Source organism: Prunus persica, chromosome G6 (assembly GCF_000346465.2).
Source record: "Prunus persica cultivar Lovell chromosome G6, Prunus_persica_NCBIv2, whole genome shotgun sequence".
Taxonomy (NCBI): Eukaryota; Viridiplantae; Streptophyta; class Magnoliopsida; order Rosales; family Rosaceae; genus Prunus; species Prunus persica.
The window spans coordinates 25373664-25397377 of record NC_034014.1 but is presented as its reverse complement, the minus strand read 5'-3'; the positions used below and the strand labels follow the sequence as shown (position 1 = coordinate 25397377).

At 36.9% G+C, this 23714-nt stretch overlaps 5 protein-coding genes, 1 non-coding gene and 1 pseudogene across 6 annotated transcripts; 4 read left to right on the top strand and 3 right to left on the bottom strand.

The window, feature by feature from the left end:
• On the top strand, positions 4951 to 6444 carry LOC18774102 (universal stress protein PHOS32). Its single transcript, XM_007205978.2, has 4 exons — positions 4951 to 5546; positions 5705 to 5814; positions 5941 to 6059; positions 6145 to 6444. Exons 1-4 carry the CDS (start codon positions 5372 to 5374, stop codon positions 6233 to 6235), a joined length of 495 nt encoding a protein of 164 aa, XP_007206040.1. The 5' UTR covers positions 4951 to 5371; the 3' UTR covers positions 6236 to 6444.
• Positions 6372 to 8886, top strand: LOC109949744 (annotated as a pseudogene).
• On the bottom strand, positions 9510 to 10946 carry LOC18775064 (probable glutathione S-transferase). Its single transcript, XM_007207128.2, has 2 exons — positions 10351 to 10946; positions 9510 to 10047 (listed from the first exon to the last, which is right to left on the bottom strand). The coding sequence occupies exons 1-2, from the start codon at positions 10672 to 10674 to the stop codon at positions 9691 to 9693; spliced, it is 681 nt and encodes a 226-aa protein (XP_007207190.1). The 5' UTR covers positions 10675 to 10946; the 3' UTR covers positions 9510 to 9690.
• LOC18771969 (glutathione S-transferase U8) lies at positions 12247 to 13385 on the bottom strand. The gene is made up of 2 exons (XM_007208120.2): positions 13019 to 13385; positions 12247 to 12844 (listed from the first exon to the last, which is right to left on the bottom strand). The coding sequence occupies exons 1-2, from the start codon at positions 13331 to 13333 to the stop codon at positions 12497 to 12499; spliced, it is 663 nt and encodes a 220-aa protein (XP_007208182.2). The 5' UTR covers positions 13334 to 13385; the 3' UTR covers positions 12247 to 12496.
• Positions 17878 to 21373, top strand: LOC18773075 (rop guanine nucleotide exchange factor 7). The gene is made up of 7 exons (XM_020567287.1): positions 17878 to 18681; positions 18785 to 18901; positions 19037 to 19191; positions 19514 to 19588; positions 19666 to 19956; positions 20036 to 20392; positions 20487 to 21373. Exons 1-7 carry the CDS (start codon positions 18066 to 18068, stop codon positions 20991 to 20993), a joined length of 2118 nt encoding a protein of 705 aa, XP_020422876.1. The 5' UTR covers positions 17878 to 18065; the 3' UTR covers positions 20994 to 21373.
• On the bottom strand, positions 21664 to 21735 carry TRNAP-AGG. The gene has a single exon. It is a non-coding gene; the product is annotated as a tRNA-Pro (tRNA).
• Positions 22647 to 23519, top strand: LOC18772949 (non-specific lipid-transfer protein Cw18). Its single transcript, XM_007206094.2, has 2 exons — positions 22647 to 23213; positions 23340 to 23519. The coding sequence occupies exons 1-2, from the start codon at positions 22874 to 22876 to the stop codon at positions 23354 to 23356; spliced, it is 357 nt and encodes a 118-aa protein (XP_007206156.1). The 5' UTR covers positions 22647 to 22873; the 3' UTR covers positions 23357 to 23519.

Below are 23714 nucleotides of genomic sequence, written 5' to 3'. Positions count from 1 at the left end.
CGATGATTTTGCGAGGGACGGTGGACATAAATCCTCTCTCTCTCTCTCTCTCTCTAAATATATGATTTTGAGTCAAATGTTCCCATTTGTTGGAAACGTACCTTTCCAAATCTCCACACTTATCCCCTAATTTATAGTTAATGCTAATTATTGTATTATGTAGGCTGCAAATAACCCCTGCCGGGTCAAAAACCAGAGAGACGAATATCCTGAAAAGGAACGCAGGCCATGGAGATGGAGGAGGCAAAGCAGCAACAATTTGGTTTTTGGAATCAATCTAAATCTATCAACAACAACAATTTAACAGTAAACGCATAAATTTATTCGTCAACCCACATACCCGCATAAATTATATTCTTATCTTTCTATCAATAAATTATCCATCTAAGTTTTGTATCTTAGATATGATTAACTACTTTGATGAATCTTTGGCTTTAATTAGCAACATAACTACTTTCATTAAAATAAAAAATGCAAAGATATTCATATCTTAACATGGTCAAACTCGAACCGATTTTCCTTGTGTTTGTTTCGACGACCGTCGTTTTCTGCCAAGATAATTCCGGCGCGTCGTTTTCCTTCCTCCACTTGGCAAACAGCCGGCGTTCGCCGACGCAGGAACTCATCATCAACATCATTTAATAGCAAATATAATCGAACTCACAAATTAATTAAACTAATTCAATTAATAAATAAAAATGAATTTAAGGGACTGCTTTGCTTTCCCTGCTTACTGCTTAGACAACACAAGAGCTACTGGACAAAGACGTCCCTGGCTTTTTAAATTTTATTTATTTATTTATTTATAAATAACATATTCTTGATGTTGTCTTATGATCCCACTTTTCCAGCCGTTGATTTTTCTTTCAAAGGTCCAGAGAGAGACTATGCTTCAATTTATTGCGCGAGTTTTGAACTTTCCCGCCGAAAGAGAAAGACAAGGTAATTAAACCAGGGTTACGTCATTTTCATATCTTTGACTAATACATTATACCATTTTAGTTTTTTCAGATAACGTGGAGAGAAATCGAGCTCAAGTACACTGCTCACACAGTACTGAGTACTTTAGTCGACTCACCTAACCTATATATATAATATATGTTACATCCACATTTGTTAGAGCAAGTCCACCGTAGTAGTTTGGCTCAGGCATGAAGGGCCCTTTGTCCACGAGACTACTCCAGCGAGCACAAAGTAGCCCAGGCAAGACGGTGGGGCTACCAATCCGGGCAAGTTCGAAGGTAGATCCAACACGTGTTGTTGTTTGGGTTTGCTTACGTCGTGCTGGCGGCGCGTTTTTCGAATTTTTTTTTCACTATTACAAGACACATGGTAGCATCTACCTAGACGTCTACTATTCACATAAATAGCGACATCCCTTGTCTTATCTTTATCCATAGAGGTAGAAATGCTCTTATGCCTCATAATAAGTGGATTAATTTAGACCATCACCAAACTACCACGTGCATAAACATTACCCATGTAACTGACCTATTTACCCAATTGGCTTATCTAAGGTTATATTACCTGGCACATGTGTCACCGTTGTTTAATTTGACTATTTAGCCTCAAATCAGAATTCTATATGTTTTTTTTTGGGTCTAAACATATGCTTTCAAGTGGGCGGCGCATGCACGGCTGATGTAGCCCGAGCTTGAACCAAATAGACTTTTCCACGACTGACACAAGCCTTCTGTCTACGAGGCAGGCAGGGCCCGTGCGTTGAGACTTTGATGTCAAGCTGAGGGCGTACGTGTAATAATTATAAAACATTATCTTGCGGAAAATATGAGCAGCACTACTTGCTTAGATCATAAAATAAAAAGAGACCAAAATCCCTCCCTACTTTCGGTTTATTTAGTGTAGATGCTGCAAATGAGGACACAAACAAAATATTTAGCCTATGCGCATGTGGGTGATCCGCACTTAGCAGTGCCCATGCTTCCATTGCAACTTGCAAGCAAACATGCCTTTATGTTGTTTCGCATTTCGAAATACTCATAAATAACATTTTTGAACGAAAAATTTGTAATAATTTTATTCATCATTTTCTAAGTCGATTATATTTTAAGTCATTTTTAAGAGTATGATAAAATGATTAAACGGTTTCCAATTTGATTTTTTTTTTCCTTTACGAATGAATGATCCTTAAACAATAACGAAAAATTTAAAAATGAATGAAATTTTCGGATATGATGTTTTGTTGTGGAGTGCTATAATTGAATTTTCGGAGCTTACTATTTAGGAACATGAAAGGCAATGAGTGTGGGAAACATGTAATGCAATGTTAATTATAGACTGTGATTGAAGGCCGTGAGTGGATGCCAGGTGGTGTGCCATGTGTGAAACAATACAAAGATTATAATCTTGACGACGAAGGGATATATAATATATGTAGTGTGAATGTGTTACTCCAATTATATACAATTGAGTGATGCTTAAGCTTGTTAGCATTATACCATCTTATTTGCTTTTTCGCCTTTATGTAATTTCTTTTTTTCCTTTATCTTGTTTACTTTAAATTTTTTTCTTTTCTCAATTGGTGTCTTTATTACTTTTCCAAGTGGTCATGTAAAAGCCGGTCATCTTCCATATATACAAGGATATATCCATGTTCCTTGCCTTGTTTCCCAAGGTTTCTTTTTGTAATCTTATCATCAAATTAGTGAATTACAATAATTTTTTGAGGGGGCGAATTTATTTATGAAAAGGATAGACACCTAGTCAATTATCGCACTAGTAAATGACAAGTAGTAGAGTTGGTCGTGAAAAGCTTTTCTGCTAAATAATCTTACACTTAATTAATTCATCTAAAATCTAGACTTGTTAGAATCTCATTTACTATTTAAGCTCTTCACGAATCACAAATAAGTTCAACAAAATTCTCTTTCATAATCAAGAAAACTTCAAATACAGAGAATTATGGGGATACGTTTTAGTCATTAACTTTTTTATATATAGTCCCTATTCTTTCTCCGGGTTAAACAATATATCTATATTATGTACGTATTTTGCTAGAGTTGTCAGGAGGACTAAACTATAATTAAGTATTATTTTTCGAATAATTGGATGCTGACAAATAATTTTAATGAGCTTAATTAGCATTATAGACCAACAAATTGGTAGTTAGTTGTAGCCATATCGGCCTGAATCATTAATCTCATAATAAAGAAAGATTGCATTTGGTGGAGAGGCAATTAAGAAAGAATGATCATGATCGCATCAAGAGAGGCAATCGGATGCAAAAAAAAAATGATGGTGCATGCAGTCTACTACTTGAGAGTCAAACCTAGAAAACATGAAAAGAAACAAACACGATCATCATCAAATTAAGAAAACAAAAAGTTTTGGATAAGCGTAAAGCATGCCACTAATTAAACCAAACAAAACATCTTTAATTTCCTTTCCGCTATTCTTTGATCCTGATCTCATCACACTTTGCGAACCCATTTTCTGAGCTGTTCAGATAGCAATTGGAATGAAACTAAAGTAGGGTTTTTGTTTATCATGCTGAGAAGAAGTAACATGGGTTTGGAATAGTGTAGCAGTGGGGGCACGTGTGGAAGTTCCGGCTGAGCAAAGTGATTAAGAATGTAATATAAAATTAAAATTGGTTAGTTAAGGTGCAAATAGTCTTGGTAAATATGGAGGCTGAGAGAGAGAAAGAAAGAGAGAGAGAGAGAGAGAGAGAGAGAGAGAAAATCGAGGAACATGTCACCTTGATTAGCGGTGAAGTATGGGTTTCGTGTCTTAAGCTTGTCGTTTGCCTTTTTGATGGTGTGAGTGTTTGCACTGTCCATGGAAAGAGTATATAGATTCTTTTGGAAAAAAGTTTGACCATCTGTCTGTTTCCTCTGCATTAACAGTTTGACCAGCCCACAAGATCTGCAATTCCACTGTCACTCTGTTGCTCTTTTGAGTGGAAACCAGCCCACACTAATCTCAATCTAAATCTAAACCTAAATGTTATTTAATTAATTAATCTGTTAATGAAATCAACAAGGCAAAATATCTATGGTGGGCTACTTACTTCCCCAGAGTTTGTTGGCAAACCAAAGTACAATCATTAGAAATTATTTAATAACAAGCTAAACATTGCTGCTATAGTTTGTCTTTTGCAAATTGCTATTTGTATTGGATGAGTTGAGGGGTCATTTAGATTTGTGTATGAAGTTCTTTTTGTATTTTTAATGTATTATTTTTGCATATGTGTTCGAGATGAATATCTCTTTACAAGTACAGAGGCAAACAGTATCCTTTTATTTTTGTTTTGACATGAGCAATGCCCAATTTTGTAGCTTGCAATTGCACCATTTTCCCTTGTTTGGGCCCTGGGCTTCTCACTAAGTGGACTTTGCAAAAGATGACAACTTTGAAAGGTCCAAAAAACTCACACTTCTGGGCCTGTTCTGATTAGGCCTGAACACTCCACATCACAAGGCCTGAAATTTATTGCTTTTCCCCTTTGTTCTTCTTTTGGTATGCAATTCAATTGGTACTGCAGCAACAAAGGATACTGAGTCATGCGACAAGGACGAAGGAAAGTGCCAAGCAGCTTCGTTTTATCCAAATTCTGCGCACAAATTAATATTTTATGTATCCGTTTTCATCTTCCATTTATATAATTCTTTTTGTCAAACTTCCATTTATATTTCGATTATCGAATTTTTCAATATTACATTCAACGCGCTCGGTGTATTTCATTTTTTAGATTAAAAATTACAATCCAACCGTGGATGAAACAATGCATCGATACATTCGGATTCAATGTAGTTCAGTGGTACACTCGATTATGATTGATTAAGCACCTTCACAAAAAGAGTTAATACAATCGCATTTCTGATTTCATTTTTTGGTGAACATTTCTTCTTTTGTGCATATCTTGGAGAACGAGGCAGACCATAAAACTTACCTGTTACTCGTGGGACGGAAGGAACCGACTATACACTGAATGAACCACACGCATTCCCAACTCCAAATTCCAGAATTGAGAAGCATATCATATCATGTGACATGTCTTGGTGCTTCTCTCACGTGAAACCGCAGGTGAAGATCCTATCCAATGGCCCTTAATCAATTTAATATAGAAAAACGGTCCCACCAATAAAGACCTGGTCCAACGTGGATGGTCAGGATGAAAGCAAAGTTAAAACCAGCCAACAGTAAAAAACGCATACAAGCCACCATTTTCCCCGTAGCTATAATTCGTCATCTTCTTTATATTCTGCTGCTTAATCCATAAGCTTCTCAAACCATCCTCTTTCTCTGCTTTTCTGTCTTTTGAACTTTCACACGCCACAACTGTGTCATCTTGTCCGATCAGAATAACCCAAGTGGTGCAGGAGAGAGAGAGAGAGAGAGAAACATCAGAATGGGAAAGGATAGGAAGATTGGCGTTGCCATGGACTTCTCAAAGAGCAGCAAGAACGCGCTGGAATGGGCTGTGGACAATTTGCTTGACAAGGGTGACACCCTTTACATCATCCACATCAACCCCAACTCGCTCGACGAGTCTCGTACCCAACTCTGGGCCCAATCTGGTTCTCGTAAGTTCATAAAGTCTCATCCTTTTTATGTATATATAGCTAAAGTTTAAAGCTTTAAATCAAATCAAATATCAACTTGATCTGGGTTTTTTTTATAGCTGAAGATTAAAGCTTGAAATCAAGTTTGATCTGGGTTTTCTTTTCTTTTCTTTTTGCAGCTCTGATTCCATTGACAGAGTTCAGAGAGCCCGAGATCATGAAGAAGTATGATGTGCGAACTGATATTGAAGTTCTTGATACACTTGACACTGCTTCCAGGCAGAAAGAGGTTTGCTTTCTTGCTTCTCTGTTTTTTCTTGTATAAATGTTTGAATTTGATCTATGCTTCATCATCCCCATCTGGTTTTGTAATTAATGGTTGTTTCTTGTTGGGTTTTGATGGGATGATTCGAAGGTGAACATTGTGACAAAACTGTACTGGGGAGATGCAAGGGAGAAGCTTCTTCAAGCGATTGAAGATCTGAAGCTGGACTCTTTGGTCATGGGAAGCAGAGGCCTTGGTACCATCAAAAGGTACTGTAATTTTCTTTCTTTTTTCCCTTCATTTGTTTAATTATTTATCTACAATATGGTTTTCTTAATTGTGCAAATGAAACAGGATCCTGCTGGGGAGTGTGAGCAACTATGTGCTGACAAATGCTCCAATCCCTGTGACCATTGTCAAGGACCCAAGCTTGCAACACCATTGAATCATGGACAGTTGGAAACTTTGGATTTGGTTTTTCAATAATGTTTCATCACCTTGGACATGGGCATTGCTTGATGATTTTTATGTTTTACTTGATCGTGGTTTACTAGAACATTTCAAGTTATGATGTCGAACGGATGGAAATGTACTCTGTTTTGAATAGCAATGAATTTGGTTGGGCTCCATTGGTTCCGGCTGTGTGTGTATTAATTTGGTTTGTCTCATCGCCTTTACGCGCATTCATGAAATTATTGAATTTCTTGACAAGAAACAGGTCATGCTCAGCATTACAAGAGCATTCACAATGATTCACAATGGGCGCATTCAATGATGCTCTCTATTTCTTAGCTAAAATTTAGTTAAAAATATATAAAAAAAGATATTTTATGAGTTTTCTAAAAAATTTCAACTCTAACCGTACTCTATAATTTAGAGAGTCATAAATGCTATAACTCTTTTTTAATTGGTCCATTTCTATTAAAAAATAAAATAAAAAATAGTTAGCATTAAATAAAGGTTTGAAATACTCATTAAATAAAGCAGCATTAAATTACAGGGAGCCACTAAGAGTCCCTTCTCTCTTTTCAGATTTAGGAGCTCCTAAAGGACTCCCTATTTTAGGAGGTGGATAGGGAGCATGGTTGGAGTTGCATTTTTACGATTCCTCCCTAAAATTTGTCTTAGAAGATGATTTAGGGAGCCCATTGTGGATGCTCTAAATCACCTCCTTATATAAATTTTAGGGACGATTTAGAAAACTAAAACTCCAACATGCTCCCTATCCACCTCTTAAAATATAAAAACCTCTAGCAGCTCTTAAATTTAAAGAGAGAGAAAGAACTCCTAGTGGCTCCTTATAATTTAATGCTATTTTTATTTAATGAGCATTTCAAACCTTTAATTAATGCTAATTATTTATAATAGAGATGAACCAATTAAAAAAGAATTATAGCATTTATGACTCCCTAAACTAGAGAGCATGATTGGAGTTTAAATTTTATAGAGAACTCTTAAAACAACTTTTATATGTTTTTAGCTAAAATTTAACTAAAAAATAAAGAGCATGATTATGGATACTCTAAAATACTATAATGAAGTCCATCAGCTCGGTTGAATTGAAATTAATATACAATTTAAGACAAATTTGTGTTGCTGATATCAAACTCAGACTTGTGGGCTTGTAAATATGTGACTTCCATGGACCCATAAGTTGCTTGTTGCATTTGCACTATGCAATTTATTCCATACCCACTTTTTTTTGTTTCTTTCTTTGGGTACCGCAGCTAAAAAGAATTGGCAAGGAATGAGATATGGGTCATAGGACGGGAACAAAGCAGCAGCCTCTTTCCTCCTCCATTATTTTCCTCTGGGGCTGCTATTATAAAAAAAAGTAGCATATATTGTGGTAGAGTCTCGTATGGATGATGAATGCATTCTATAATTTAGGAAACTTGACAACTGGATTTCTCATTTTAAATGGATGATTAGTTCAAGCAATTTAAACCCTGTTTAGCAACTAGTTGGACTATTATTGTAAGTATCCATCGACTTACTTATCAAAAGGAATTACTTTCTAATTAGGTTAGAATCATTAAACCTATGTGAGACCCGTATGTATTAGAAAAGTGATCATTAATTAATGTGGTCAGTAAATATAGTTGGAATAGCAACAACCTAATTAATATATATCAACAACCAACAATGTGGTTAAAATAGATAGCAGTACCCTAGTTAATATATATATCAACAACCCAAGTGGTGCAGCAGAAGACCAAGTTAAGCAAACTAAACTCAAAAGGATAGGAAGATTGGTGTGGCCATGGTCCATGGACTTCTCATCAAAGAGCAGCAAGGCGCTGGGATGGGCTTTAGCTAATTTGGTGAAGGGTGACACACTTTACATCATTCACGTCAAGCCTACAAATGCTTATAACAAACTTTGGGCCGAATCTGGTTCTCGTAAGTAGAAATTCCAAGGAGAATTTTGTATGAACTTTAAATTTTTATTGTTAATATTAATATACTTCATCTTATGTATTTGATGTGGGTTTTTTTGCAGCTCTTATTCCACTGACAGAGTTCGGAGAGCCGGAGATCATGAAGAAGTACGATGTCCAAACCGATATCGAAGTTCTTGACACACTTGACACTGCTGCCAAGCAGAAAGAGGTTTGCTTGCTACTCTGGTTTTTTTCCTTCTTGTAATATATTTGAATCATTTTGAAATATGGACCATCTGGGATTTAATTGATGTGATTAAAGGTGAACGTTGTGACAAAGCTATACTGGGGAGATGCAAGGAAGAAGCTCATTGAGGCGATTGAAGACCTGAAGCTGGACTCTTTGGTCATGGGAAGCAGAGGCCTTGGTGCCATCAAAACGTATGTAATTCTGTTTTTTTTCCTCAATTTTTTTTAAAATCGATGTGGGGTAATATTTTTTCACATTTTGTGATTGTACAAAACAGGATCATAGTGGGGAGCGTGGCTAAGTATGTGCTCGCATACTCCATTCCCAGACCATCGTCAAGTACCCAAATTTCCAGCATTTCCATTAATATAATTAGAAACTTTGGATTTGGGTTTTTAATAATCTATCACCAATTGTTAACATGGGTATTAATGCTTGATTGGTATGTTTTACTTGATCTTGGAGACTTGGTCTCCTAGAATTGTTCAAGTTATAATAGTACAGAATGGATGGGCATGCTATGTTACATGTATACTGTTTTCAAGAATAATATATTTGTCCCCATCAAATCTGATTTTGTGTATTTGTTCTTCAAGCATAGCCATCCAAAGTGGTCACAAGTAGGGGTGGGCAAAAACCCCAACCATTCAAATTAAAATGCTCGGTTAGGTTTGATTAGGTTCGATTTTCACACTTAAAAAGTGTAATTTTAGAAAAAAAAAAACAATTAGTTTAGTATAGTACATACTATTAGTTTTTTATGTATAAATCAAACAAATCCGAACTGTAATATTACGTTAATTCAAGTTGAAATTTGAAGCTCAAATCAAACAAAACCGACCCCTCGTCACAACACACATCCTATTAACATCTTTGTCTCATAATTTGTCTCTACACACATTTATGAATTTGTTACATTTGTTTGCAAGAAACAAGTCCTGGTCTGCTGCAATATAAAAAAGAAATACGTCTCTTTATTGAGCTCCAAAATATCCAAATAAAAGCAACTAGGTCATCCGTCCACACCCACAAGTGTTTTCTTATGCTTGGTCGATTTTAATAAGATAACAAGTGCAACTAGGTCATAATAGAACAGAGAGCAGCTTTGCTGACATATAATATACAAGCGATATTAAAAAATGAGAAATTAAGCCTAGAACCTCGAGCGCATATAAATAAATACTCTTACCATACTTTTGTTTCATGTACATTTCATAACAAAGAGGCACTAATAAATATGTAATCTTACATTCATTCACGAGCCATTTACTTTGCAAGTAGTTTGGTGCTTTCACAGCGACCAAGGAAGAAGGCAATTAATGTTTCTTTATTAGGAGGCAGAACTTCCTTAACAACACTGTGGCTCACAAACTCATCACACCAATCATATAGCTTGGGACACTTCTCTTTGGTCAACACCTCCACCCCCACAGCTTCTTGAATTGGTCTAAGCCAGTAGCCTATGAAGCTAGCAGCCATATCTACAAATCCAATTGTCTCTCCCCCAAAGAACTTGTTATCCTTGAGCTCATTTTCAAGAGATTGCAGAAGCTCACAAGCTTCTTCCATAGCCTTCTCATGGCCCTCAATTTCCCAGTAAGCTTTGCATATTGCAGGTGAGCACTAAAAAGAGTATAGTCAAACAAAACACATTGAGAATCAGGCATAAATAAGCTGACACACAGGTAAGAAAATAGGGGCTCTATCTTTTCTTGTCACACTCATCTCATATTGTTAATTTAGACCACACCCTAAACGCAAGAGTTAATTTAAGTATCAACTTTTTAAATATGCTTAAGGGTTCATCAACATGATATTGATCTATATCCTAACAGAGAAAGGTGAACCAGTCGATCTAACAGCTATATATATTCTCGATGTTAGATAGATGGCATTAATGATTGAAGTGAAACAATATATTTATACCTTCTCATCAATGAAGCTAGCCCAGAAGCGTGCATTGGCTCTTTGGTAAGGGTCTTGAGGCAATATTGGAAGGCCCTGATGCTTCCAAGTCTCATCAATGTATTCAAGAATAACAAGGGACTCTGCTATTGGTTTCTCATTGTGTACAAGCACAGGGACCTTCTTGTGAACTGGATTGTATTTGATGAGCAAAGGGCTCTTGTTCTGCAGGTCCTCTTCGCAGAATTTGGATTTCACACCTTTCAGTCTCAGAGCTATATCCACTCTGAGACTTAATGGGCTTCCCCTAACCCCAAAGTGCTTCACTTCCTCTGCTTCTGCCATGGTGTTTTCGGTTCAAGTTTTAGTCTTTGCTTTGTGGGTTTTATGAGGTAGAAATTCTACAATGAGTTTGGTGATGAAAAGATTCTGCATCACATTTTGCTCATCGAAACCCGACACTCTTTGGTTTATTAATTTTAAAAGACTAAGTTAATTAATATTTGTGTACTTACTTATTTTCAATTATGAAAAACGATAAGAAGTAAGCACATGAAGTCCTCTGTAACTTGTCTGCTATTCTGCTAAGCCTTGTTAGTTTTATCATAAATTGTTGGTGTGATTTAAATCGTAAATTTCTCTTCATGCGATGTGTTTATTAGAAATTTCAGATTTTTTTTTTTATGTGTATTGATCAAATTTAATAACATGCATTAATTTAGAGTGAGTATTACCAGACGACACACTAACTTTTGGTTACCAACTGATATTAGAATGTTTCACTTGTTTTATGTCTTGACCCTCCTTGAACTTTATTTATTTATTAACAAATAAGAAATTTCGACATAAGTTGATAATTGAGTAACTCTTTATTTCAACGACATGAGAACAAAGATGACAATACATATATAAATATCAAACAAGAACCCGACTTATTACATTAATGTAGATTTATTCTTGTAATTTTTGGTGAGCCATGAAATGCTTGCAAATAAGCAATCTATGGCGATCATGAACCATCTACTTGGTGCTTTCAAAGCGACCTCGGAAGAAAGCAACTAGTTTATCTCATGGAGGCAAGATGTCCTGAAGAACATTGGCATATTCTCTATCTGGAAATAGAGCTCGAATGGAGGCTCGTATCCAAGTCCAACATACATAGATAACATAATTCAAGAGTAGCAGTGCTCTATGTGCCTAGAAGAAAGTAAATAAACATGCAAAATAAGAGAAGAGCTAAGGAAAATATCTGTGTTGCTGTATGTTTCCTGTCAGATAAAAGTGAGTCATAAGTATTACGATCAGCTTTTAAAATCTCTATTTATGACGTATAGCCGTGCGGCTATACTTTTAAAATATCTATTTATGGAGTAGAGCCGCACGGCTTCACCTTAAAATTTCTATTTATGGAGTACAGCCGCACGGCTTTACTCTTAAATTTCTATTTATGAAGTGTAGCCGCCCGGCTTTACATTTAAAATATTATATTTTAAAGAGTGTTTTTATTCTATTTAAAATATATTTTACACCTTCCTTGGACTTTATCAAGTCTTTTTATTTCAGATTCGTACTTCTGCCCCAGATACATCTTCTCCTGCTCCAATATCTTTTTTCTCTCTCTCTCTCTCTCTCTCTCTCTCTCTCTCAAATGAGCGGGCCTTTGCATTTGCAGCTTCTAATTTTTGACTGAAGTCCTTGATTTCAAGCTTCATCGATGATGTTTCAGCACTATAACTATCTACTTTCGATTTGGCGGTCTGCAAAGAATGTGTAATACTCTTTATATTACGGTCTACTAGTTTTCTCATCATAAATCATAAATTTCTCAGCATGTTACGTGCTTACTATAAATTTTAGAATGCGTATCAAACTTATATAATGTATTAATTTAGAATGAGTAATACTAGACGCACAAACTTTTACTTTATCAACTGATGTAGCAGTGTTTCACTTGTTTTTTTGTCAACTTTATTTATTCGTAACAAATAAATTGTCACATCAATTGATAATTCAGTAACTCTTTATTTGAATGAGATCACAACAAAGATGGAAATACATAAATATGAAACATGAACCCGACTTACTACATTAATGTAGATTTATCCTGGTAAATTTTCATGAGGCATGAAATGCTTGCAATAAGCAATCCATGGCTACCATGAACCATTTAGTTGGAAGTAGTAGTGGTGCTCTCAAAGCGGCCTCGGAAGAAAGCAACTAGTTTATCTCTTGGAGGCAAACTTTCCTGAAGAACATTGACAAACTCATCACTCCAATCGTATAGCTTGGGAAGCTTCTCTTTGGTCAAAATCTCCACCCCCACAACTTCTTGAATGGCTCTCAGCCAGTAGGCTATGAAGTTTCCAACAATATCCACAAGGCCAACTTTCTCTCCCCCAAAGAACTTGTTACCCTTGAGCTCCTGTTCAAGTAGTTTCAGAAGCTCACATGCTTCTTCCACAGCCTTCTCATGTTCTTCACTCCCCCAGCAAGCTTTCCATATTGCAGACAAGCACTAAAGACAAACAGAACAAATAGAAAACTTATATTAGTGATTAGGTTGTGGTGTTTGATTGATTCAAATCTAGGTTTATTTTAAGCTAAATTTCTACTAACAAATTGTATTGACATGTACACTCACAAATCATGTTAAATCGCATACACAAAGACTGAAGTGAAACACTTTTACCTTTTCATCAATGAACCTAGCCCAGAAGCGTGCATGAGCTCTTTCATAAGGATTTTCAGGCAAAATGGAAAAACCCTGCTTCCAAGTCTCATCAATATATTCAAGAACGACTTGGGACTCTGCTATTGGTTTGTTATTGTGCAGGAGCACAGGGATCTTCTTGTGAACTGGGTTGGATTTGAGAAGCAAAGCACTCTTGTTTTGCAGGTCCTCTTCAAAGAACTCATACTGCACCCCTTTCAGTCTCAGAGCTATTTCCACTCTGGAACTAAATGGGCTTCCCCAAACCCTCAACAGCTTAACTTCCTCACCCATTATATCACTAATCAATCAAGTTTTACTCTAACCCTTTTTGTTTATATGACTGGATTTTTCCTTCTGGGTTTTATAGGAGCAAGAACACAGTGTTAACTTGGGCATTAAGACACCTCTACACACTGTTCAAAAGTCAATAATCATTATAATAGTGAGTTGGTGAAGGAGAGATCTGGATAATGCTTTGTTGACAATTTGTTCATTGAAACTTGCTACTCTTTTCCCTGTTTCAAAGGACTATGTTAGCATTTGTCTTATTTATTTACTTTATCTACATTGAAAAACGATAACAGCAAACCACATGAACTCATCTGCAATTGACAGTTCTTAGCCTTCCCCATTAGTCATTGACTCGCTAGCTTTTATTGGTTTTATCATTTCTGTTGGTATTCTATTAGTCCAACTTATGTAAATTATAAAATTTCCATGTGATTTGGTCAAAGGCCTGGCAGTTAGAGCACCTCCAGCACAAGCCCAAACCATGGGCAAATGGCAGCCCCAGGCCACAAAACCACCCTCCAGCGCGCGCAGTCAAGCCCACAGGTAAAAATGAATTGGGCTGTTGTCCGAAAGTTGCCGACATCAGCGTGACATCACGCTGACATCAGCGTGACATCACGCTGACATCAGCGACTGTTGTTTAAATATTTTTTTTATTGTTGGAGCATGTATTCCACGAGCCAATAGTAAAAAAAATTGAAAATCAGACGTTGATGTCAGCGTGACATCAGCACTAGCCCACCAGCCCACAGAAACCAACGGCTACAAGCCACGTGGCTTCTCCTGAAGCCTCCGATCCAAAAATCTTATCTAATCCAATGATTGCCCAATTTTTGGCTAAAAAAAATATCAAAAAATTCTAGATATTTTTTCTATAAACACCTACCAATATTATTCACTTTCCACACCAAATCTTCATACAAATTCATCTCATTCCAATATTTTTCACTTTCGACACCAAATTTTCGACTACAAAATTCCATGTGTGCAAAAATACAAATGACATCTTCCATCAAAGCCGGAGGGTTGGACAAACGTTAGAAGAGGTCAAAATCTTGGCGACGAGGTAAAAATTTTTTTTTTGCCATTTTATTCAATTTAATGTCATTTTTTTAAATTTATATTCCTTGCATTTACAATTTCATTTTTTAAATAGATTATTCAAGGCAAAAAAGGAAAACAATTACACATGGCTCCTCAAGTGAATAATGCCCGTAGTCGATTCCAGTGGTGCGTTCCGTGTATGAAATAATGGCACTATTACGTCATCCGAAGGATAATACTCCCCCACGTCGTGATCTGGTGGAACCGTCTCCGCCAATGATTAAGTTGTCCTTGTACTCAATTGCGTCGGACTACGAGGATCGGGAGTATTTCAATTGTATGATGACTGAGTAGGTATTTCAATTGTATGATGAGTGAGATGTGAATTTTATAATAAATATGGACATGTGACAACCGAAAATCTTATCCGAAAATTTAATTCGAAAATTTTATATGAATTTTTTATGTGAGAATTTTATAATAAATAGTGACACATGACAATCGAAAATCTTATTCGAAAAGCTTATCAAAACTAATGGTTTAAGTATAAAAAATAGAAAATAAATTAAAGTGAATAGTAATTGCCCTTACCCTTACCTTTTGGGGTGGAACCAAAAAATGCAAGGCTACCACTATTCACATGAATAGTGACAAACATTGCCTTGCCCTTGTCCTTTGGGGTGGATATGCTCTTAATAATGGCCTCAATAATCTGCATTGGGCTTAGACCTATTACCTAGAAAGATAGGATTGGGCTCCAAAATTGTATTGCCTATTGGTGCGTAGGTCTTTAGAGCAAGTCCAGCGCATGCCACCAACCCGGGCAAAAGGCCCCTTGCCAGCCCAAAAGGCCCTCCAGGGCACAACATGCAATCCAAGCAAGATCTGCCTGGGCTCAAACCTGAAGGTGTTGACGTCAGTGAGTGAAAAAAAAAAAATCCAAAAAAATTCAATTTTTTTTAAAAAAAAAACCAAAAAATTATGGATGTTTTCCCTATAAATACATAACAATTTTATTCACTTTCCACTCCAAATCCTCATACAAACTTTTCTCCTTCCAATATTTGTAAATTGTAATTTTTTTTTCTTCTTGCATTTGTAAATTGTTTATATTTTCTTTCATATTTATTTTTTTTATATTGCATTTCTAATTTGTTTATATTTTGTTGCATAATCATTTTTTTTTCTTGCCCTTGCCCTTGCCTTTTGGGGTGGAACAAAAAAAGGCAAGGCTGCCACTATTCACGTGAATAGTGGCAGCCCTTGCCTTGCTTTTGCCTTGCCCTTGCCTTTTGGGGTGGAGGTGCTCTTAAGACTTGAAAGTGGGCTTATGCTTATTTCCATTCTACACAAGGCAGGCTGGCCGTCAAAAAGGCACAAAGCCATTGCAATAGTTTGCTAGGATACAAGCGATATCGGAGGAGGGAAAATCGAACCTAAGGCATTTTTTGATCAAAAAATCTGAGGCATTTCTTGGTCGAAAAAACCTAAGACATTGAGTGCACAGATAAATGCTCTTAATTAACCACTTGAACACAATTTCATTGCATACTCTTTCTAATCTTGCCATGCCTTACTTTGATTTTTTCAATTTTCAAAACAGATAACTTGGTTCTATTATACTTAAATCACACTTTTAGAGCTATGATCTTTAATGTAACATTTGCAAGCAACATCAATAATTACAAATGTGGTCCATCAAAAAGCTCTGGCTCATTCTACATATATTTTTTTTTGTGTAAAGAAAAGGGCTGGCCAGCTCCTGGAGCCATGACAATTAATGGAAACACAAGCTTCATAAATCAAACAATCTAAAACAAGCAAAAAGTGCAACAACATAGACTCATTGCTTTATTTTTAAAAATTTCTTTCAGTCTATCGGAAGCAGCTTGAAATTGAAGCTTGTCTTTCCCTCTACGTTTTTTCAAAGTAGCAGTCAACATCAAACAAGGTGCTATGTCGCAGTTGAGAGGAGCCTTTCTTAACATACATTTTATATCTGTTGGAACAACCACCATCATCATTTTATCAGACAGAAATTGGGATACATAAGGCCTTGCACGGAAAGTTACCACAAAAAAAAGAAAGAAAGGAGATTAGAGAATACCCCATTATTATACATTAAATAAGATTTAGTACTCCATTATGGATCCTAATTCTAACTCTTTCTAACTACTAGAAAATGCTTTCTGCTGTCCCATGCATAAATGCTTAAGATATATTCCTAATTATAAAAGTTACTGCAATTAAAAATCCTAGCTAAGCAAAGCAAAGCATGCATAGAAAAAGAAAAAGGCAAGTGGGTATGTTTTGAATGAAATTTGCATATGGGATTTTTTTCATTTTTCATCTCCAAAATGCCCCTTTACACCTATTGAGGCCATAAACAAACACTGAAATTTTATTGTGTTTTAATGCCTCTTTCCAATTACATGTAAATTTTTATTCAATCTTATAAGCTTGTGAACAGCCAAATCTTTCAAATTCATCAATCTTTTCTTGCCCTATTATAGGTATACTTGACACTTCATTAGCAATGTAAGAAGCAACAATGGAATCTTTATTAGAATATGTCATTTTGTTTAACTTGTAACAAGTCTGATATGATAAACTTTTAAAAACAAGGTGCTCTGTTTATATAAACAATATGAAATTCATTTCAGAATATTGAGGCATTCCACCATAACTTTGTTTTGTGGTTCCAAAGTGTTTTTACGCTCTAATTTGAATTATTTATTGCTTTTCTATGAACTTGGAAACTCTGCTGCTTCAAAAAGCAGCCAACTGTTTACTGGAATGCCCCAGACTACTTCTCAATGACCAACAGGCCTGCCATGCACAGAGAAACACTCTTTTTGGGTTCATTATCTTCTGCGTTCATTATCTTCTGCATCATCAAACTGATTTTGCTAAGATTCAAACCATTTCAGTCATTTTGGTACTTGCTTTTTTGTTGTTCTTTTTTAATTTCTGAATGATATGAAAGTGAAACAAGTCCGCAGGAACAAAGATATGGAGCATATAAATTCTATACCATGCTTGTGTTTTACTTTATGTAAATAGTTATTAATAGTGTGACAGACAGACAAAGAGGAGCGGAAGAATGGTAAAGGTGGAGACATTTCATCCTGTGATGAGCACTGGATCCCAAAAATTTTAAAGCAAATTCTCAACCACAAACATGATTCAAGAAAGATTAGTAGGAGGAGGAAGAAGGGTAATCTGGTCACTTGACACCAAAACCAGACCTGCCTGATAAGCTACAAATTACAAACATAATCAAGGATATATTGGTAGACATCATTGAGAGATCCGTCGATTACACGATTCCCATAACCATTGTTTATTGTATTTTTCAAACCCAAGTTAGAATTATTAATGGACACTTATCATTTTTAATCCTTGTTTAAGCAAAGCAGAGCAATGCTACAGAGAAAGAGAGAGAGAGTCACTGTGCAGTTTACTGTCTGATTAAAAATATCAGGAGGACCAACAACACTACGCTCTTCCAAGTTTCAAATGTGTGTCTCTCTCTAGCTGTTCATGTGTTTGAGCAAGCTTCCATTAATCATGACTAGCTTCACATTTATGTTCATATAAATAAAGCAAGCTCCTTTCAAGAATATCCACCATTTTGTTTTCTATATTTTAGCAGCTGCCTTTCACTATCAGACATGGTTGAGGCCTTATGGATAGAGCTTTCACTCACCAAGAGGAAAGAGAAAGAACCCAGCAGCTACAAAATCAACAGCTCAAGCTTTGTCTGCCATTTGTGAGGTTCAGAGGCTTCAACAACCACAACCCATTATCTATTTTTGGGTTTTGGGCGTCAAAGTTTCTTCGAAACTTGCATTGCAGAGCTCGATTATCTAATTCCTGTTGCTTGGGAAGGCTTCAGTACAATGGTATGGTAGTGAATAACTCTGCATTTTGCGAATCGCCTGGCTTTATTGAAGAAGGAAAAGCTGCAATGGAGGGTTTGGTTGAGAGAAATGAAGGCATTATTGAAGGGAAAAGAGAAGACTCTGGTGAATGTTTGGGTCAAGTTGGAACCTTTGGGGATTTGATTGAGGAGAAGGGTCGTGATAGCAGTTCAAGTTCAGAATTTTTGACATCTGAGACGACGGGCCATGAGGAACAGAGTCACAGTAGCTCTGATGAAGAGACATCTTCGGCACCCTCATTGGGTTGGCCTATTCAGAAAGCCGAGGCATCAGATTGCACCAGTCAGAACGGTAGTGAAGCAGCAGAGAGAACCCATTTGGATGATAGGAACTTAGAGAAACAAGGGTCAACAATATCAGGTATTATCTCTATTTCATTCACGCTAAGACACTTGAGGTACATGTCAATTTGATGCTTTTTCCTATTAATTAAAATTGATGATTTTGGTTTATGGGATTGTAGAGACTGAGTTGATGAAGGAAAGGTTTTCAAAATTGTTGCTTGGAGAAGATATGTCAGGTTGTGGAAACGGGGTTTGTACAGCATTGGCTATATCAAATGCCATTACTAATCTTTGTGGTATGCAATTTTAGTCTACTATCTCAATGTGGTCAAACCTAGATTGGTTGATTTGCTCTGTTATTTAACGGAAATTTTGTTATGGATTCATTTGTGGTGTTGGTTATTTTTCTTATTCTCTGTTCCCTCTTGTAGCTACCTTATTTGGGCAACTTTGGAGACTAGAACCACTACCCCAAGAGAAGAAACTGATGTGGCGAAGAGAGATGGAATGGCTTCTTTGTGTGAGTGATCACATTGTTGAGTTGATACCTTCTTGGCAGACTTTTCCTGATGGAAGCAAATTGGAGGTAAATTCTGAGTCCAATAGATTTTAGGAACAGTATATATCTCTCAGTTTTCAGTATGCACTCCCTTTCGGCAATTATATTATACTGAGTCAAGTGACCAATTCCAATGTATAAATAGCAGTGATGAAACGTATGCCATCTTTAATCTTGCTGCATTATAAATGGTGAACTTGAAATTGGCATGGAGCCTTTATACTAATGTAACTGTTGTGATACTTTGTGATAAGAAACTACAGTGTAGGGCGATGAAAATGTTGATTAAGGAAGGTACTAAATGATCAGTTTCTTGAAATTGTTCTTACTCATTTACGCTTCAACGCAGGTCATGACTTGCAGACCACGCTCAGATCTTTATGTTAATCTCCCTGCCCTTCGTAAACTGGACAACATGCTTCTTGTAAGCTTCTCAGACACTTCTCTACAACTTAGATCCAGTTTCATGAGTTCCATTCTGAGTTTAGCCATTCCTTGCAGGAAATATTAGATAGTTTTGTCAATACAGAGTTCTGGTATGTTGACCAAGGGATTCTAGCCCCAGATGCTGATGGGTCATCCTCTTTCCGAAGAGCCTTTCAGCGTCAAGAGGAAAAGTGGTGGCTACCTGTGCCACGAGTTCCTCCTGGTGGACTCCATGAAAACACAAAAAGGCAACTGCAGCACAAACGCGATTGCACGAGCCAAATATTAAAAGCTGCCATGGCTATTAATAGTATTACTTTAGCAGATATGGAAGTGCCGGAATCATATCTGGAAGCTCTTCCAAAGGTTTGAAACATCCTCTAGGTTCCAGTGATTTGTAATTACAAAGGCACGGTGCTAAACTTTTGCTTTAACTTGGTTTCAGAATGGAAGAGCAAGCTTAGGGGATCTTATTTATCGATACATTTCATCAGATCAATTCTCTCCTGAATGTCTGCTTGATTGCCTTGATTTGTCCTCTGAACATCAAGCCATAGAGATTGCCAACAGAGTGGAGGCCTCAATCTATTTGTGGCGCAAAAAAGCAAATTCAAAGCCCACAAATAATGCAACCAGATTTAGTTCAAGGTCATCATGGGAAATGGTTAAGGAGCTGATGGTTGATGCAGAGAAAAAGGAGTTGCTTCCGGAAAGAGCAGAAAGTCTCTTAATGTGCTTGAGGCAACGCTTCCCTGGTCTTCCACAGACAGCCCTCGATATGAGCAAGATTCAGTACAATAAGGTTCCAACTTGATCCCAATCTAAAATTTATTCTCATTTTTGCCTTCAATTTCTTCTTTCCTTTGTACTTGACTGGTTGAATTTGATATGTCTAGGATGTTGGGAAATCCATCTTGGAGAGCTACTCACGGGTTTTGGAGAGCCTGGCATTTAACATTGTGGCACGTATCGATGATCTGCTATATGTAGATGACCTGACCCGCCATTCTGATCAGTTCTCATCAATCTCCAAAGTTAGTATCATTTCACACAAGAGCACTCCCAATCCATACTCAGTGCCCATCTCAAGCACTCCATACAAAACAGCTTTCACCACACCAAGCTTTTCACCTGGACAGCTAGTTAGCCCTCTCAGGGGAGACAGATCACCATTCATCACCAGTGGCAAGATTCCTCAGCGTGGATTGGGAGTAAAAAAAGTCTTGACTGATTATCTGAGTATCGATGCAAAAGGAAAGGACTACAGCGATCCAATCGAGAAACCAGATTCTGTATCGAACACAATGCAAGAGACGCTGGGATCTCAAATGGGAATGGATTCTTACCAGTGTACAAAAGCATCAACAAGCCCGGCATCGCGGGATTCAATCACACAAGAGTGAATCCAAAGGCCTGTTGCCCATGAGTGTTCAGCTGCTTGAACTAGCTCCTTTGTGTTTGCTTTTTTTCTTAGACATAGGAGGACATCAGAGAGTGGGGAAGGCTCATTCTTCATTAAGGCTGTTGACTCTCGTTAGAACAAGATGTCTGCCGTGGTGATGAGTTGAGCGGTTCAAATTTAATGTGCAGCTCCCTGTATTACAGTTTCGAGTTTGTTCCCGCGTCACTGTTTGGCATGGATCAAAGAGTGATTGTAAAGAGAGAACTAAGAAAATCCTACGCTATTTTGGATAGAATATATGAATTCTTATTATTTTCTTCTCATGCAGTGGATATTGATAAAATTCAGTGCAAAATATGTTCAAGTGTGCACATTAGCAGACTTCTCTCTTGCAATTTCTTGAATCTGAATATTCATGACTTGGGTTTGGTTTGGCACTGTGTGTTCAAACTTGGTGGGCATTTTGCATGAGCTAAGATAGTCAGTTTTAAATAGAATTATGTATATCCGTGACTTGGATTTCTGAGCAAACATGATGAGCGATCATACACTGCATGGATAATGGGCTATAATTCCCACGAAATCCTACAAAAACTTTGTGGTGTTCAGTGTTCTCAACTCAACCAAACCAAAGACGGCAAAAGAAATGCAAAAAAATGTTGAAAAAAGTAGGGGCATTCCGAGAATTGAACTCGGGACCTCTCGCACCCTAAGCGAGAATCATACCACTAGACCAAATGCCCACATTTGAAAAGTTAAGCAATACGCTACTTTATAAACAAGGGCGTAGAATCGTATTTCAGTATACCTTGCCTACGATGTTGTGAATTTCCACATCAGTCCTTTAGAAAAACACTTCTATTTTGTGGCATAAGGGGTTTTGCCCGTTAATTAAGTTGATTGTAATATTCTGAACAAAACCATTATGAAAATTCTGGTACAATTTCAGACCAAGAAAAGAAAATTCTAGTACAATATACAAAATAAACTGGACAATTAATTAATTTTTAATTTTTTCAGAACCTATCTTATTAAGAGGGGCGCTATACTAAAGTCACGCACACTGCACAGATACTAGGACTCGAACCCACGACTTTGCCTGAGGACCATTGAATTTTTAGGTTGTTGTTATAACTATAATAACACACAATACTGAAATCCTAGTACATGTCCACAGAAACAAACCAATTCTTTTTAATGGGGATGTATACAACAGCAGAGAAGCAAGCAAGAACTTAGAGCTATATATTTTCTCATCTCATTTTGGGCTATTTGGCATAGTGGGTTGTCTCTAATTCTTAGCTTAGAGCAAGTGATATTATCTGGTAGGCCAACTTTGTAATTGAATTCTATCAGAAATTATGCCTTCTTGTAATTTCAAAGAAGAGAGTTATCTGGTTAAGTGGCTCAAAAGTTATTTCATGTTGGAAGATTAATCTTAGTGTGGTAGTTGGTAACACGTCCTCACAGATAAGAAGAGGCCTTGCCAAGGTCGGCAATGGAGTTTTGGAGAATTGGGGTGAGGTGTCTAACAACAAGGCCTCTGAGCTTCTTCACTGTCAGTAATGGCCACATCTAGGAGAGTGAGGACAAGAAATCAATTATATTTATATTGAATACTGGAGTTAAGGTGAGACACATAACGCACAAACCAATTTGTGTAGCTAAAAGTGCTGCATAAAAAAGTTGTTTTGGTTCTAGTGCTACTTCCATTAGGCGTAAGTGGATGAATGGAAAACCCACATTTTCTGCTCTGATTCAAGTATAAAAAGGCTGATCCTATAATCAGATTTTTGCATTGTGGCATTGTGAGAGCTAGAGAACACTTGACTAAACTTCCAGCTTGTGAATTGTGAACTTGTGAGGCACAAAAAAACAAAAATGGAGGCTCCAATGAAATTCATTTGCATTCTGGGATTGGTTGCAGTTATATGTACTAGCTGCCTTGAAAGGGTTGATGGGGCTAGCGCATGTGGAAAAGCTAGCCCAGATGATGAGGCCATCAAGCTTGCTCCTTGTGCAAGTGCTGCACAAGATGCAAACGCTCCTGTTTCCAGTGGCTGCTGCCAGCAGGTGAAGAGATTGGGCCAAAACCCTAGCTGCCTCTGTGCTGTTCTGCTCTCTGACACTGCCAAGAACTCTGGTGTCAAGGCTGAGGTTGCCATTACCATTCCCAAACGCTGCAACTTTGCCAACCGCCCTGTTGGCTACAAATGTGGACGTAAGTAACTGTGATTTGTCTGTAAAGAAGAATGACTCGTTACACATACGAGGCCAGGTATTTTTATTTTATTTTATATTATTTTGTTACTAATGTTCTAATGCAATAATAATGCTAATGTTGCAGCTTACACACTGCCATGAGTGGACATAAAGAGAAGGTGAAGGCTACTAGCGTCGGTAAATAGGAGATTACTGCTTGTGATTTGGCAATAAAAAGCTAGTAGCTTATAATTGTAGCATGTATGTATTGTATCCTTCTTGGATAATAATTATAAACAAAATTATGCAAATTTCAGTGTGACAAGTGCATGTGTGTTATCAATAATTGCGCAGAAACCCAATAATTATTTTGCTAAAAAGGCAAGGAATTTTTATGCCCCTGGTTACTGGGACCCAACAAGTGGTATGTTCTAAGGTTTGAAATGAATGATTTGAAATGAATGATTTGACCATTGGAGACAAACATTCATTGTAAACATCAAAATCAGATGATCCAATT

Coding starts and splice junctions, on each gene's coding strand:
- LOC18774102 (XM_007205978.2), top strand. CDS start 5,372: ATGGGAAAGGATAGGAAGATTGGCGTTGCCATGGACTTCTCAAAGAGC. Junction 5,547..5,704: donor CTGGGCCCAATCTGGTTCTC/GTAAGTTCATAA, acceptor TTCTTTTTGCAG/CTCTGATTCCATTGACAGAG. Junction 5,815..5,940: donor CTGCTTCCAGGCAGAAAGAG/GTTTGCTTTCTT, acceptor GATGATTCGAAG/GTGAACATTGTGACAAAACT.
- LOC18771969 (XM_007208120.2), bottom strand. CDS start 13,333: ATGGGTGAGGAAGTTAAGCTGTTGAGGGTTTGGGGAAGCCCATTTAGT. Junction 12,845..13,018: donor CTAGGTTCATTGATGAAAAG/GTAAAAGTGTTT, acceptor GTTTGTCTTTAG/TGCTTGTCTGCAATATGGAA.
- LOC18773075 (XM_020567287.1), top strand. CDS start 18,066: ATGGATAGAGCTTTCACTCACCAAGAGGAAAGAGAAAGAACCCAGCAG. Junction 18,902..19,036: donor TGCCATTACTAATCTTTGTG/GTATGCAATTTT, acceptor TCCCTCTTGTAG/CTACCTTATTTGGGCAACTT. Junction 19,192..19,513: donor CTGATGGAAGCAAATTGGAG/GTAAATTCTGAG, acceptor GCTTCAACGCAG/GTCATGACTTGCAGACCACG.
- LOC18775064 (XM_007207128.2), bottom strand. CDS start 10,674: ATGGCAGAAGCAGAGGAAGTGAAGCACTTTGGGGTTAGGGGAAGCCCA. Junction 10,048..10,350: donor CTAGCTTCATTGATGAGAAG/GTATAAATATAT, acceptor TACTCTTTTTAG/TGCTCACCTGCAATATGCAA.
- LOC18772949 (XM_007206094.2), top strand. CDS start 22,874: ATGGAGGCTCCAATGAAATTCATTTGCATTCTGGGATTGGTTGCAGTT.